Below are 15,625 nucleotides of genomic sequence, written 5' to 3' on the forward strand. Positions count from 1 at the left end.
GCTCACCAGCAGATTCAAGGAACAACATAAATTAGAAATAAAGTCTCATAATAGAGGGGCCATAGCAAAGAAAAAAAAATAAATTTGCAGGAGCTCATTTAGCAGTTCTGTATTATTCAGGTGTGTTTTAACTGGGGCACTGTTTCACCACCAGAATGCACAGACACAGAGCAGAACAAGATTTGTATCATGCAATGAACGTCAAAGACAAGGAATGCTGGAAAGCCCTGAAATAAATAAATCTACTGACAGAAATACTGATATGGATAAGAAGAAACTACAAAACACAGTCTATCTTACTAATCCTTTAACATATCTACTTTAGTTTTACTATGGACAGTTCACTGGTTTTGGGTCAGACTGGGTCTCATCAGGAACAATAGTGATAGGACAAGGGGAAGAGCTTCAAACTGGGAGTAGGTTTAGATCAGATATTAGGAAGAAATTCTTTACTGTGAGGGTGGTGAGGCAGTTGGAACAGGTTGCCCAGAGAAGTTGTGGATGCCCCATCCCTGGCATTCTGTACTCTAGGTTCACAACACCATATGAGATGGCTGTGGGGAGAGGGAGATTTCAGCATAGGAACAGGTGGTTTAAATTCCAGACAATCTGGGAAGGCCTCCACTTCATACCTTTAAATGAGAAAACCCCTTCTTTCTGAGTCTGACTCAAACGTGGTTTACCATGGCCAAAATCCATTAAACTCCTTCAAACCTGTTCACATTCTAGGTTAAATCTAATCCAGACCTCAATGTAATTCTCTGGCTTTCTGAGAATTACACTGAAAGAGCACTTACATTATATTTCATCAAAAGGAAACAAAGCACTTTCTGAAGTGGCAACTGCTCCAGTAAGTGTGATGCAACCAAGTCTGGAGAGACTTTTTTCTTTGCATTCTAATTATAGATGCTTTTATTTCATAAACTTACAGATAAGACTTGTCTATTACAAGCCTCTGAAATCTCATTTTGCTAAAATGAAAACATATTTCAAATGCTTTGGAGAACTATTAAGATTATTGAATGCCTAGCATACTGCTTCAAGTCTCCAAGTGGTTCACTATCTTCCCCTAGGGAACAGGCAAGCAGCATGCAATTATCACAGTAATTAAAAAGGTGCAATGATTCTTCTCTTAAAGACTCCTGTTTTATTAATTGTATGGTATGCTTTGGAGACTGGCATTATTTTACTCCTACCCAGCTTAATTATACCGTCATTAGTTTATCAGCATCTCTTTTTAAACCCTTGGGCCAGTTATTAGCATGTCACTTGCTAACAGTTAACCAATAACCACTACACCTTCAAAGCAGGGTCTTCTGCTATAAAAAAGCCAATTTGTAGAGACAGATTTAATATCATCATTCAATTTACATTTCTCACTCATTTAACTTTCTGCTTCTAATTTAAGAAGGTTACTGTTTAGCTTAATGAAAACACAAATAATTCTGATGTATTACAAGACACTACCAGGTAATAAAACACTTCCAGTACACACTGGTTTATGAAACTGAATACCTGTTTTAATACTCAACAGTATGTAACTGAGAACACTGAGAAAACAGAAAGCATATGATATTCTTAAATATAACCAAAATTGTGGATATCACTCTCTACTAAGTCTGGCTGAGGTTGAGTTAAATTTCCTTCACAGCATGCCTGTTTGACACTGCATTTTGGATCTGTGACTAATCCAAGGATGGTAACAAAACACAATCCTACAGGACAGACTCACTTACACAGCATCAAGTACTGCATTACCTGATCTTACAAGCAGATGAAAAAACTATTAGAAAAACTGTTTAATGTTAAAATAACTGGAAATATTGTGTATTAAATATGTACTTACCTTGTCCAGACAGACATTTACATTATTATGAAGGGCACAGTGACCCAGAAACCCTCCTGAAGGGAGCTAGACTTCATTTGGATGCTCCACTTTTGACTAAGCTGAAGTTAGCTTAGCTTAGTAGAGAAAATCTTATAAATACAAAATTCTTACCTATTACTATAATTTAGCTGTACTGCTTTCTGGTACTTTTCATTAAATACTTCTTTCCAGTTATGAGAGGAAGAAAAAATACCAAAAATAACATAAACTAATTAGTACTTGTATAAGTTTGCACCTTCAGAACATAAATGTGGGATTCTGACAACAACTATACTTCATTTTGTGTTTGACATCACACCAATTCAATTCAACTGAAATGACATTTGCTCACTGACAGGTGGCCAGGTAACTTTTAAAAAGTATATGCAATGGAAACATTATTTCTGTAGAAGTACACATTTTTTGTGTTAAAAAGGCAAGTAAAACCAAGTAATTCCTTAAGAGACTAGGAACAATGAGCTAATACCACTTTTTACTCCCATTTTCTCTAGCTACACTCCTGCCTATCTTCCACCAGCTTTACAGCAGCAAACAGATGATTCAAAATATTGGGGGAAAGTAGTCATGACCAAAGAAAATCCAGGTCACAGTATTCTCTATTATTTTCTGAGCAGCTAAATCCCAAACTAATATCACTGCCAGTCTTACTGAAAATTATTCTACAATTGCTTCTATATAATAGGTGAACTTTGTATGCTATTACAATCAGAGGTCAGCTCTATTAATTATAACATTCAAAACAGGAGCCAAGATTGCTACAACACACCAGAAACTGCACTATCTCATTTAGTAAAGAGACATGCTGTCAGTCACTCAAGAAAGCAGTCCTTTGCTAAACCTCATCTGCTAATTGAGACTCAACAGTGAATGCTTTTGCTGTTACTCAGGATCTCTCTTCACTTCATCTACAAGTTTGATACAACTGACATTGAAAAAAAAAAAAAGGCATGCACAGTCATTATTTCATCTGCAGTCTACAGTGGCACAGAAGGTGGCTTTCAAGGTCACTGTAGCTGGAAAATGCTAATATGTTATACTTAAAACCATTCAGTCTTAATTCCTGCAACCTGCTGGTTTAAGACAGACAGTAAAAACTGCCAGTGAATTAACTTCTGTCTTCAACCCTAGAAACATGCTTACAACTTTCCTGTCACCTTGAGGTACTCACCAGCACATTTTGTTCTTGTTTTGAGAGCTGGGCCAGGAGAACCTGTTCCTCCTTCACCTGGTCTTGTAAGTAACACACTGATTTCATATTCTGTATCAGGATCCAGGTGCCCAATCTTATAGCTTGTGGAGTCCACGGGTTGTATGTCATACCAGCTTCCACTTGAAGTTCGATACTCCACTTCTCTTTGGATAATGGGTCCATCCCCATTGATGGAATTGGCATTCAGCTGTATCCAGAGGTAAGTTGCACCAACTGAGGACAGCTGAGGAGGAGCAATGGGAACTGGTGGCTCTGAAAAACAGCAAGGTATGATAACAAGCCATGATTACACTTCAATTTTTTCTACTTCTAAAGCATTCAAATAAGCAACAGGTTTTGTACTACATTAGAATTGAAGACTGCATAAAAACATGGATATGAAGAAATCACCACTACAGACTGACTTATTTTCATTAAACTGCAATATTCAGATTCTTTTGCTTATGCAGCTGGAGATTTTAACCTGTAGCTTTTGGTTTAAACCTCATAACTCCAAATCAGGTGCAAATGGAATTCTATTCACTCAACATTCCATGGCAACTCCCAATTTAAAAAGAAAGATAATCTCAGGTTTTCTCATACAAATACAGTTTGTTCTTGATATTAACATTAACCCTACTCAAAACTAATATTTTCAAGATACCATTCATGTTGTAGCCTATCCTTACACATAATGAGAATAGGAATTTCTGCACAAAAACAAAATGAATTTTTTATGAATTATTTTCCATATACTTAACTAGTCAGCCTTCATATTTTCACTTCTGCATAAGCAGAGTAAGTACAGTAATTTTTCAATTTTATACTTCGGTTATAATCAAGGAACTTCTAAATGAAAGCTGGAAGATTTAATGTTTTTACTAGAGGTCTGTTTCTACTTCATGTAATGGCTATTTTCACTAACTGCCACACAGAAATGGTATTCTGTATCACAGAGCAAGCATGCGTGTGATATCCCGATAGTTTGGATTCTGAATATTTCAAACCCGACCAAAGTTTTAAACCCACTTTAATTTAATATTTAATGGACATCTTATTTTAAATTAGACTGCAGAAATAATTTGCAGACATCATCTTTTTTTAAAGGTAAATAACATATTTTTTTACCCTACTGGTTAAATTACTCTGCTATTTCATGCATCATTTCTGCAAAAAATTCACCTTCCTGTTGGTTAAACATACTCAAGTAGAATGAAATCAAGCCACTGTAATAAGGCACTATTTGATCCAATATTCTTTTCTATTCTTAACATATCAATCAGCAAACACTGCCACCTTCTTAAGGCTACACAGAATATGCAATGAACAAAGGACATCTGTCTTCCCTAAGCTTTAGATTCAGACGTAGCCTCTTCTGCTAACCATTTCACTCTGTGTTGAGATACAGGTAGTCAAACAGACAAGAAGCTGAATTTATCTATTTCATCATTTTGTCATGCTCTTCAAAGTCACAGTTAAAGCAAAGAAAACAAAAGAATGAAGCAAAAGGGAGAAAGGATCTCTGGGAAGCATTTCTTGAGAAATAGCAGACTTGCTATTTTAACAAACATGTAATTATCCTACCGTTTTTCATTTATAGAAAGAGTAACTCAGAACACTCAGTACACTGAAGATTAGCTGTGTCTCAGATAGATGGTGTCTTTAATTAGCAAGGTACACTTGTATGCAAGCTTCGATCTGTGCAATCTGTTAGCAATTGATGAAATAAAACACCACAAACCAGCAAACACAGGAATCATCACTGTGTGTTTTCATCTTAAAAAAACCTAAGCGATTACTATCCTGAAGAACACAATACAAAGGGCAACAAACCAGAACATCTCCGAAGATATCTATTAAGCATTACTAATTGGAATTGACATAAAAATAGCTATAAAAATATTGTGGCAGATTCCAGGATATCAAGAATATTGTTTAGATTTTCAAATCAGCAGTGAAAGCATTGTTTAATGTCAATAGCAATATGTGGCAAACTGATGTCATTGCTGAGTTAGAAACATACTGTTGTTTGATTGAAACTATTCTTCCTAAAGTATGTAAACTATGGCTTCATACAGTGATAGTATGTCTGGAAACAGTTCTGACTTGACTCAAAATGATTTAGCATCAATTTAAATCATTAGGCTGTTTTGTGAACCAAAACGTGAAATGGAACTTTTATAAAGCATCCTAAGGCATTTACTTAGCCATGCTGAAAGAACAGTTAATTACTTTCAAGTTTCAAATGCTACTAAAGGCTGTTGAAGAGCCATTCAAAATGCAAACTCAGGAGTTAGGTCACTAAGGTTAGTAGTTACACCAATTCATTCCAAATATTACAAGTACTTGAAACAGATAGTATTTTATTGTCCTTTTATACCTCAGGGCATGTTTTTCAATTCTCTGGGACCACACTGAAAAGGTTAATTCAAGTCACAATATTTCAGCAAAGCCTGCATAGACTGCAACTTCATACTATTAACATGTTTTAAGACCGAAAGTTACCTTCTTACCAGAGATTGAGACTACCTAAAATCAAGCCTTCATTACACATATGATGCTCATATTAAGTGACTGGTTAAAAACACAGGAGTCAATTAAGTAGATCCTCTAATACAAACACTGTATATCCAAATATAATTAACTGATTTTAAGACTGAAATCTGAAATGTATTCTTCTGTCTTATTTCTTCTTTTGACAGAATGATTTAATATTTTTAAAATGCTGAAGAGTTTGAATCACTTAGGTAGGTACCACACTGCAGCGCTACTGTCCTTCACCAAAAGCAGTTTTACTGGCAGCCACTGGGGTGGTCTCAATTAAATAGCATGCAAATTAATGCCTTTATGAAACAGTACAATAGACTTGATATTTCAGGGCTGTGTATGTTCAAGGAAGGACTTTCAACTGATGGCAGAAACAAATTTGTAGCAGTAGCTATTTAGTACAATGACTTATCTTGAAGAGGAGCTCTTCCCTGCATATCTCCTCCTGAAGCAAATGGCCAAATTTATTCAGTACTGTGAATATTTTGAACATAGAATATTAACTGAAGAAAAAAAGGTAAGTCAATCCAGACTTCAAATTTTATGCCTTTTAGACTTCAAACCTCCTCTTGAATTCTCTGACAAATGACAATGGGCGCAATCCCTTAGAGGAAGGAAATCATGGCTACCTTACAAAGTCAAAGGTCTGCAGGTGACAGAAAGCTTTAAGCAGGTGCTCTCATGTGACTCTACATAAATGGATTGCTTGAATATGAGGAAAAGACAGACTTTATGATAAGGAGAAGCCCTTCTCTTACACAGATAATAAAAACAAATGTAGCCATACATGAATGTAAACTATTTATTCTTATGCACTTTTAATAAATTGAAAACACACTTGAAACTGCAACTCCTTTATTTAAACTGCTTTGTTCTTAAATTACACAGATTTTCCAAACATTTTCTACAACATCTTGACATCTTTTACTTTGCAGTTATTTTCAAATTTTTATTGGGAGGGGAAAGGCATCACACTGAGATGCCACTGGAGATGATATAAATCTCTAAGATTTAAGTGAGTTAAAGACAAAAATAGACATTTCTTCTCTGTGGCTCAGAAGCACTATCTTGAAAAATGACAAAATCTACTTCCTCACTTTCTGCAAATGCATGAATGTGGGTATGTTTACCTTCCCCTCTTTCTTCCCCTCTACAAAAATCACAGAATCATGTTGGAAAATACCTCCAAGATAATGAAATTCAACCTTTGACCAAACACCAAGATGCCAACCAAACCATGGCACTAAGTGAATATTTTCAGGGATAGGGACCCCACTACCTCCCTGGGCAGCCCATTCTAATGTTTAACTAAGGAAAAATACTTTTCCTGATGTCCAACCCAAATCTCCTGGCAAAGCTGGAGTCGACGAGCTCTTGTCCTGCCCTCTGTTGCCTGGTAAAAGAGGCTGACTCCCACCTGGCTATGACCTCCTGTCAGGCAGCTGTAGAGAGTAAGGAGGTCCTCTCTGAGCCTCCTTTTCTCCAGGCTAAACACTCCCAGCCCCCTCAGCTGCTCCTGACCTGCTCCCAGAACTCTTCACCAGCTCCTTGCCCTTCTCTGGACTCACTCCAGCACCTCAGTGTCTCTCCTGTAGTGAGGGGAGCAGAAGGAGACCCAGCACTCAAGGTGTGGCCTCACCAGTGCCAAGTACAGGGGGACAATCACTGCCCTGGTCCTGCTGGCCACATACAGGCCAGGGCACCACCGGCCTTCTTGGTCACGACATGCCAGCTCAGGTTCTTGGTCACCACCTTGGTCACCACATGCCAGCTCAGGTTCAGCCAGCTGTCAACCAGAACCCCCATGTCTTTCCCCCCAGCTTTTAGTACTTGTGTAGTTCCCATTTTCACCTACCTTCCCCCTCTCATTTCAAAACACCTCCAGTTTGCCTTTCCTTTCAGTCCCAGCACAAGCAACCTCATCTGGGTATGCAGTTTCTTGTTCTTGCCCTCCTCACTATCCCCATTGTTAATCCATCATCATTTTACTCTCAAAGTACAAGGATTCAGCAAAATGGAGGACTGTACACTAAAAGCACACAAATGGTAAGCTCATAGTTCTTGATCCCTGCACCTGGATCCAGCCTGCCCCAGAGAAGCCAAGATCCCTGCTTGCAATTAAATTCCATACACTGTATTTAGAATTTCAGTGGAATTTGAAAGAAGATCTCAAATAAGTCCCAGGGTCTTACTGGGTTTTATTTAGTAGTTTGTTAACTGTGTTTGAGAACTGATTTTCACAGGAAGAGAAAAACTGCATTTTTTACATAACTACTACCCTCGTGAAAAAATATTACTGCTTCAAAGTCCAGAGCCTTCAGCACTTTCCTATGGCAAGTTCACTAAGATGGGTGAACTCTATCAGCTCTTCTAGTTGGAGGTTTTCTCAACACCAGTGTAGGCACACACCTACACTGAAAAATACAAGTCTCCAGTCAGGTTGCCACAAAATGAGCATATGAAACTGGACTTCATTATAAGAATTGTTAGGCAACAATAAAAATAAGTTCTAATGCCAGCACTGCTGGTAAAAAAAGGGTACACACAGTGTACAGTGATGAATCCAGCATGAAAGGTTAGATGGAGAGAACAAAAACAGATGCCAAGTATCTGTGTATATTTAATGTATGAGAACAATTGATACCACAGATAAGTAATTGTTGATATTTTCTTACTATGTCTTGATGTCAAAATGGCTTTGTCCTCCAGAATAAATTCTTTGCTCTTGAGGCCCTGAAGAGGTTTGGGTCTTTTCCCAGTGTTAAAAAAAATTTTCCGTTTGGAAAATGCAGACATTTAAGCTGCCAGCATTACAGATGGCTACCTTTCTATGCCCTTGCTTAAAAACTTAGCCAAACTCCTTTTAACCAATTTGACACCTAGGTTTACCTTGTTTGAACTCAATAAGCAGTCTGAACTCTGTAATAATCAGATGTCTGCTAGACAGGCTCATTCTGTTCTCCTAAATCTAATCTGTGTTGGATCTGCCCACTATTAGAAACTTCAACCTAGGGACTGTATGTGGAACTCTAATTTACTCCACCAAACGCATTTAATCAATTCCACCCGACTATTTTCCTTTTGCTCAATGTTTGATTACTTTTATGTCATCTATTAGATACGAGCTGATGTTTTTTACAGTAAGTGGGTTATCTGACAAGGCCAATTTCATGCCTCCCATTAGATAAAGTGACATTTCAATCCAATTCTCTGACAAACTTAGATGAGGATATCGCGCCATTTGAGCACAGACAATGACAAGGCACTCGTCTTTTCAGCCTTTCTTATCAGAACAAACACTCAGGTAAATTGAAAACCTCCCCTTCAGGATTTATTTAAATAGAACAATCAATACTTTATTACACCATCCTCTAAAAGGCATCTAAGTTACCACAAACAAGTTTTAAACTAAAACTCTTTCTCTCCCCCCTCCACTTTAAGGCCGGACTAATTGTTCACTGACAAGCTTTTTCTCATTAACTAGACAATATTCATGTTTACTCTTATTTAATAACAGAACAGACCGCTCTTTATTGCAATTTTCCCCCTCCACACTGCCGAAACCTTGCTGTAACATGCTCACTCAGGTGAAAAAAGAAGACAAAAAAAAGAGAAGAGAGTAAGAACACCTGGCAGTTTCTTACATGTCTTTCATTTTCAAGATCTCATTCCTATTCCTTTGTGATTGTAGGTTTGATTTGCAACACCTTAAAATAGCAGCCATTCTGTTCTTTTCAAGAGTTTTGGTCTCCAGTGCCACACACCAACAGGCCACAACAGCACTACACAGCTGAAAGATCTTTCCACACATAATTGGAATCTACTTACTCTAAGTTGCTATTTAGTGAAACTTTGTCTACAGAGAAGTGGAATGAATGTTGTTCAAGAGTTCTAACCCACCCTACTGTGCAAACATCTCGACTTAAAAGCAAGTATGTTTTGAAAAAAGCCCTATGCCAGAGTAAAACTTTTTGCAACTTGAGTTACAGGTTCAGTAACCAAAATGAAACAGAACATGATAAATGTGAATAACTGATCCTCTTCAACTTCCGAATGCGCCATTTGACTCTCCTGTCATTTCAGCAATGTAATTCTAAAGAAATTCCTCATAAGCCACTTTAGTTACACAAGTGTAAACAAAAAGAGAATTAAATTCATTGCTTGTAACAAAGAGACGGGAGTAATCACACCAATGTTTTTACACATACTATTATTAAGCCATTAGCAATTCACAAGTATACTAAACATGCAGTGTGGGCATATATACATTCTTCATGATTTATGGATAGTATTGGATTAAAAAATATATAGCTGCACTGAACTCAACCTGTTATCTTTGAAGTCTGCTAACTGATATTGCAGAAAACCTGCTAAAAATTAGGAAATACCATTTCTTAATTACATGCCATCAATAAGAAAGCGTATTTATTCATTAGCCCCTAATGCTGCTGTTCAGTACAGTCATCTAATGTCCTACAGCACAATGCTTAAAATGGGTCTTTTTAGGTCAGAAGGAATGACCTGCAGGTGGTCTCATAAAAGCTCCAATACAGGCAATGGGGATTACCATAATTACTTTGCCACTCTACAAGCAGTTAATGGGATTACACCCTAAGGCTATCCACTTGCTCACAGTGCCCAGTGCAGATTTTCTGAAAGAATCTGGGTAAGCACAAATGCTTTAATGATACGCTTCATAATTTCATCTATTGCACCTCAAAAGAAGCACTAATAAATTAAAACACCCTGAATCAAAGAGACTGAGAAGAAATTAACTCCTTTAGCATCCTGCACCTCTCCTCACTGATGCACTAACTCCTCCCTCTGCCTCCTACAGGCACTGCTCATTCCTCTTTGTTTTCACTTGTGTAAAGTCTGAAAGATGCTTCATCATTCCTACTGGGGTTATAGTCCACGCTTCTTTTTTTTTTTGCTGATTTTCATACATATTTATTTTTGGCCATCTACTTTATTTTCTTTTCATGCTTGGACTGAAATAACCTCATTTTTTTCCACCATGCCTTATAATTACATTCTCATCTCACCCACTCTATTTGTTACTTTTTTCATCTGTCCATTTAAATAGCTCTTCTATGTTTTCATGCTACAATTTTTCTTGTCTTGTTACCTTCATACCCTAGTTATTTCCAACATCCTTCTCTTGTCCTGTTTCTCTGCATTTTCTCTACAACACATTCACTAAAACTCTATTCTTGCTTTTGGAAAATGCTTTATTCTCAATTATGGCTTTCTTGCATCCTCTTCTACTGGTGACAGATTATTCCCCATTCTAAGTGTTCCCCAAAATACTTTAAAAAACCCTTCCATATACTGAAATATGTGTATTTTATGTGTTCACTTAAATGTAAATCTTGCATATTTTATAGTAAGTATACTTTTAGAATACCATCCCCATAAAGCAGGCAAGTAGCCATTATCATGTTCATACTTCATATAAATTTGTAAAGACGTACAGATCTGAACAGCGCGTTTTAGGGAAATACTTAAAACAGCAATCAGCAAGTACCTAGTTAATTAGCCCTGGCTTCTTCTATCACTCCCTTGTTACAGCTGGATAGACTCTTAAGATTTACATAAGCAAAATCTATTTACTGAACCTCTTATCAAGTTTAACAGGCTATGGGTGACATTCTTACTGCATTAGCAACTGCAAGCCCTGATTCCACACAGGGAGCATGCCAATACTGATTTGTATGGTGAAGTACCTTTGACTATCAGTTCTGCATAGTTGGATACACCAACTCCTCGTTCTGTCCGGATCATGCAGCGATAGTTGCCGGCGTCCCGCTTGGTGGCATTCACCACACTGAAAAGAGCTACAAATCGTCGGGCATTGAACACTTTTATGTCCTTCAGAGGTGCATCCCGTACATAAATACCCTAGGTAAAGAAAATAAAATAAAGATTGTGGTTAGTCATATTAAAAAATATATACTGACAATCCATTTTACTTCTCTCAAGTTCCCCAAAAGGAGAGATAAAAGCAGGAAGTCTGTTCCTTACTTTTACAGGTGTGACAGTGAGACTTTTCTGCCTTCCCATGTGAGTTAAACCATTCATCATGAGTGGGCAACTGTTAATCTGTAACAGCTGCTTTCAACTCTTTATAGATTAACTAATAGAAACATTTGAGAACAATGTAACATTTACTTGCTTGTTTTACACAAACATTTAAATTTATTTATTTTTTAGAAAATGCAGCCCAGCATAGTCAGTCCGTGCTTTCTCTTGACTTCCTGCATCTGCTGCTTGGGATATGCATTTTTCAGGGAAACATTAGTGGATGGCTCTCATAGCAGCACCCGCCCAAGGGGTTATCAGTGACTGGTGGAAGAGACTAGGCAGAGATTAATCAGGTAAATGACCTGAAGCTGTCTCCATCTCTCACTTTCTCAGCATGGCACTGGAAACTGGGCAGTTTCTTTTTCAGCACAGTCTCTTGCTGTCAATTCAACACATTACATGTATGGCACAAGAAAATGAGCCCTGTAACAGCTGAGGAGCACAAGGAGTGAAAAGCAGAGGGCAGAAGACAGAGTAAGGCACAGATGACAACTTGCCACATCCTTTGACACAGAGATAATGGCAGAGAGACTTGGCTCTCAAATCCTCATCAGAACTCATGCTCCACCTGACCATGAAATAGGATATGTGCACTACAAACATTCACAACCACGCAGAAAATGTGTAATGATTGACTTATGAAAGCTGGATGGGAAAAAAATCAAACCAACCACCAAATTGTAGTGACAACATTAACCCAAACAAGCAAAAAAGAAAGATGCACTTTTTATACAATGATATGTATTCCAACACACTGAAGGCTACAACCAAAATCAAAACATGAAGACAAACTGGAAAATCCCAACCAGCACTTCCCAAAAATCTCTCTCTCCAGGAAGGCACACACACTGTCTGATGCTAAATATTGACACCAGGTATGTTTAGCGTTTCTCTGACTGGAGGAGCTTCAAGCAGATCGAGGGTCCTGCACTATAAAGCTTCTATAAACCAACAACACTGGTGATGTCTGCTTTTCTGTTCCGGAGTCTGTAATTTCTCCAGCTCAATTTAAGACATATAGAAAATACTGATCTCATTTTACTATGATCTTATTTGCCACTAAATTGGAAGTACCCTTGAAATACAAGTTATAACAGAAGAATTCTAAACAGCAATCACACAAAATTAAACTCATCCATAAATCACAAAACCAAGTCAAAGTTAATCATGCTGTTATACCAAAAGATGCAACATAATTAACTATAAATACTGATTCTAATGCACAGTAGAGTTATTTCCTCTTCAAAAGAAAACGTGGGTAATGTATAGCTATTGTGAAAGGAGAAAAAAAGTTGTAATATGTCCAAAGAAGAATGTGCTACCACATCTTAAAAATGATTCAGTTGTAAATTTTTGAGAATTCCTTCAGATAGTTGATAGTTCCTTAAGGTTCCTCAAAGTTTGAGCTGATAATAAAGCAGCTTCTGTGATGCGGCATAGCAGTCACAAAAACCTAAACTTGGAAAGAAACATTTTAAACTAGTATTTCAAAACTACTGTTTTTTGTCACTGTAATATCCTTCTAGCAAGAATGGCTGCTGATAACAGGAGATAAGCAGTGGGTTAATTAGAAGTTTGGAGAATGAGTATTTCTTAAAAGCCACATTACTTCTTACCTATTACAATAACTTAATTAATCCTAATTAGATTAATCAGAATAATCAGAACTGCTGATCAATCAATCACAAGCCATAAGCCAGTTTTAAAGTATGTTACTACAGCTTTCAGGCTCTTGAAGGATCCTGAACATACCCAAATCTCATGGTTACATTACACCCATCCATATCACCATTCCCAGTTTTCTAGCTGCAACATCAGGAAGGCATGCAACATGCATGCAGGCTATTTTATCCTGCCAAGAAATAGGCTAAGTTATTCCCCAGGGAAAAACATAGTGCCACACAATGATTAATTCTAGCACCTAAACTAGCTCAGCTCATTTAGAGTGGGAACAAACTACTCTGCTCTACAGCCTGCACAGAGAACCCCCCTTCCACGTGGGACACCTGCATCCACAACTTCCCAGGACACTTATGAGTTACCATACAACTAAAGAACTGTAAATATTTTAAAATAATTTCTTGCTGTTCCCCCAGAGTAAGAGATGTGAAGGCAAAAGATGAGGGAATGCCACTGTAATTTCTGCCTTAATTTGCAGTTCATGAAGAGGGGGCAATCATGGCAAGATATGATGCATACACAGCCCCTGCTGGCCCTACACAGAGAACTGTCTCCTACCACACCATCCCCTCAGACCTCCAAGGGGCTGGTAAAAAGCCTGAACTTCACAGTCTGGGTGTTCACAGACACTGCCAGCAGTCCTTGAAGGCAACTGCTCCAACAACCATCCCTATAGGACACATTTCCCATCTTTTTCATGCATATTTAGAATGGAAATTGGAACTCATCAATGCACTGTAGCAGTTACAATAAATTACTATTTCACCTGGGTCCCATAATCTTTTTCACCTTCTGCTGATTCTCAAATATACTAATCTCACCTGATTTTGAATGTTTTAACTGCTGTTCTAGAACAGGAAATCTTAGTTTGATCAAATAATTGACTTACATGGCTTCGTAACACATGCCATTGATTCACATAACAATAATTTTAACTGAAAAAAGAGAAGCCAAATCAGACCAGGAAGCACAGATCACTTGCTCAAATGAAAAAGCTAGAGAAGCCTTAAACGTAACTCAGCTTGGTTATACAGAGGATTTGAACAAATTTTCCCTCCACCAAAATCCAGGTGAGAAAAGGTTATTAATGGTGGCTTCAAAACTCATGAAAGAGCTCTGGAATAAAAAGCCTTTATTATTAATACTAAAACAAAGCTGTAAAATATATGGGAGATTATTATCAATAAAGATTATCTTGACTGAATTCTCTTGAACAGTGCACACTCATGGAGGCAAAGTGTAGAGTGTCTAATTATATGTTAGAACTCAAATAGTCCCACAGAATCACTAGCATGACATTTTTTACTAGAACTCAAAGAAGAAGAAAAAAGCCCAATCTTTTTCTTTAGTCTCTTTGGGGAGAAATATATTGACGGAAAATATAGTGTCTGTAACAGACAAAGACAAAGCAACATAATTGCTTTACGTTCCACAAGAAAAAATACAGCCCAAGAGAGCAAGTTTTCCCTCCCTTCTGGGATGACAGCAAATGAGTAGGAGAGCTGCCTAATTGATTTAAGCCTAAGCATAAAGGAACAGTAATGAAGGTAATGAATTCAAGTATAAGGAAAGTTCAATCTATAGGCATTGTTCAATCCTCTAGGCAACTGGAAGACTGTTACAAAGGCTGCACAGAAAAAAATTTTAAAAAATAATCCCACACCTACAACTTCTCCCAAACTCTTATTTCAGCAGTAGAAAAATGGCAGAAGACTATTTTTAGTCTGAAAAAATGCTATTAACAATTTGATATATAAATACAGAATTGTTTCTGTTGTAGCAGTACCCACACATCCAGCTTCACTCCCTTTGTTTGTGATTCACATTTTGTTTCCCCTGACTTACTGCAATGATTTCAGAAAGTTACCCAGGTTTGGTATCTGTTTTCCAGTGTTTAACGGGCCCATTTCAGCTCACTGTGTGATAAATTACCAGCTCTCAGTGCTGACTGCTAACAGCTATTTCATTTAGAATGGCTAAAAATAACATATCAAATGAAAACTTGTTTATTAAACATTCTAGCACATCCCGTTACCATTTCTTCACAAATAACTATTTTTAGTAGCCTTCAGAAAAGTAAGTTTTCATCACTCCCTAATGCAACAATCTAAACACACACAAATAGAGTTCAATTATGATATTTTATATTTTTTACTAACTATAATGATATTTTATTTACTAACTGTATGATATTTTATACTAACTATATATAACAGTTTACTAACTAACTATAGTTA

At 37.2% G+C, this 15,625-nt stretch overlaps 1 protein-coding gene across 11 annotated transcripts in view; it reads right to left on the reverse strand.

The window, feature by feature from the left end:
- The window catches only part of PTPRM (protein tyrosine phosphatase receptor type M), a 443,069-nt gene that overhangs the window by 263,888 nt on the left and 163,556 nt on the right, over window positions 1–15,625 (reverse strand). For all 11 annotated transcript variants that reach the window (XM_074548727.1, XM_074548743.1, XM_074548708.1 and 8 more), the window contains exons 6-7: window positions 11,351–11,525; window positions 3,057–3,350 (exon numbers count right to left, since the gene is read on the reverse strand). In XM_074548727.1, coding sequence (XP_074404828.1) covers window positions 3,057–3,350; window positions 11,351–11,525 — 469 coding nt within the window. The remainder of the gene's footprint in view (window positions 1–3,056; window positions 3,351–11,350; window positions 11,526–15,625) is intronic.

This window comes from Zonotrichia albicollis, chromosome 1 (genome assembly GCF_047830755.1).
Source record: "Zonotrichia albicollis isolate bZonAlb1 chromosome 1, bZonAlb1.hap1, whole genome shotgun sequence".
NCBI classification, from domain to species: domain Eukaryota; kingdom Metazoa; phylum Chordata; class Aves; order Passeriformes; family Passerellidae; genus Zonotrichia; species Zonotrichia albicollis.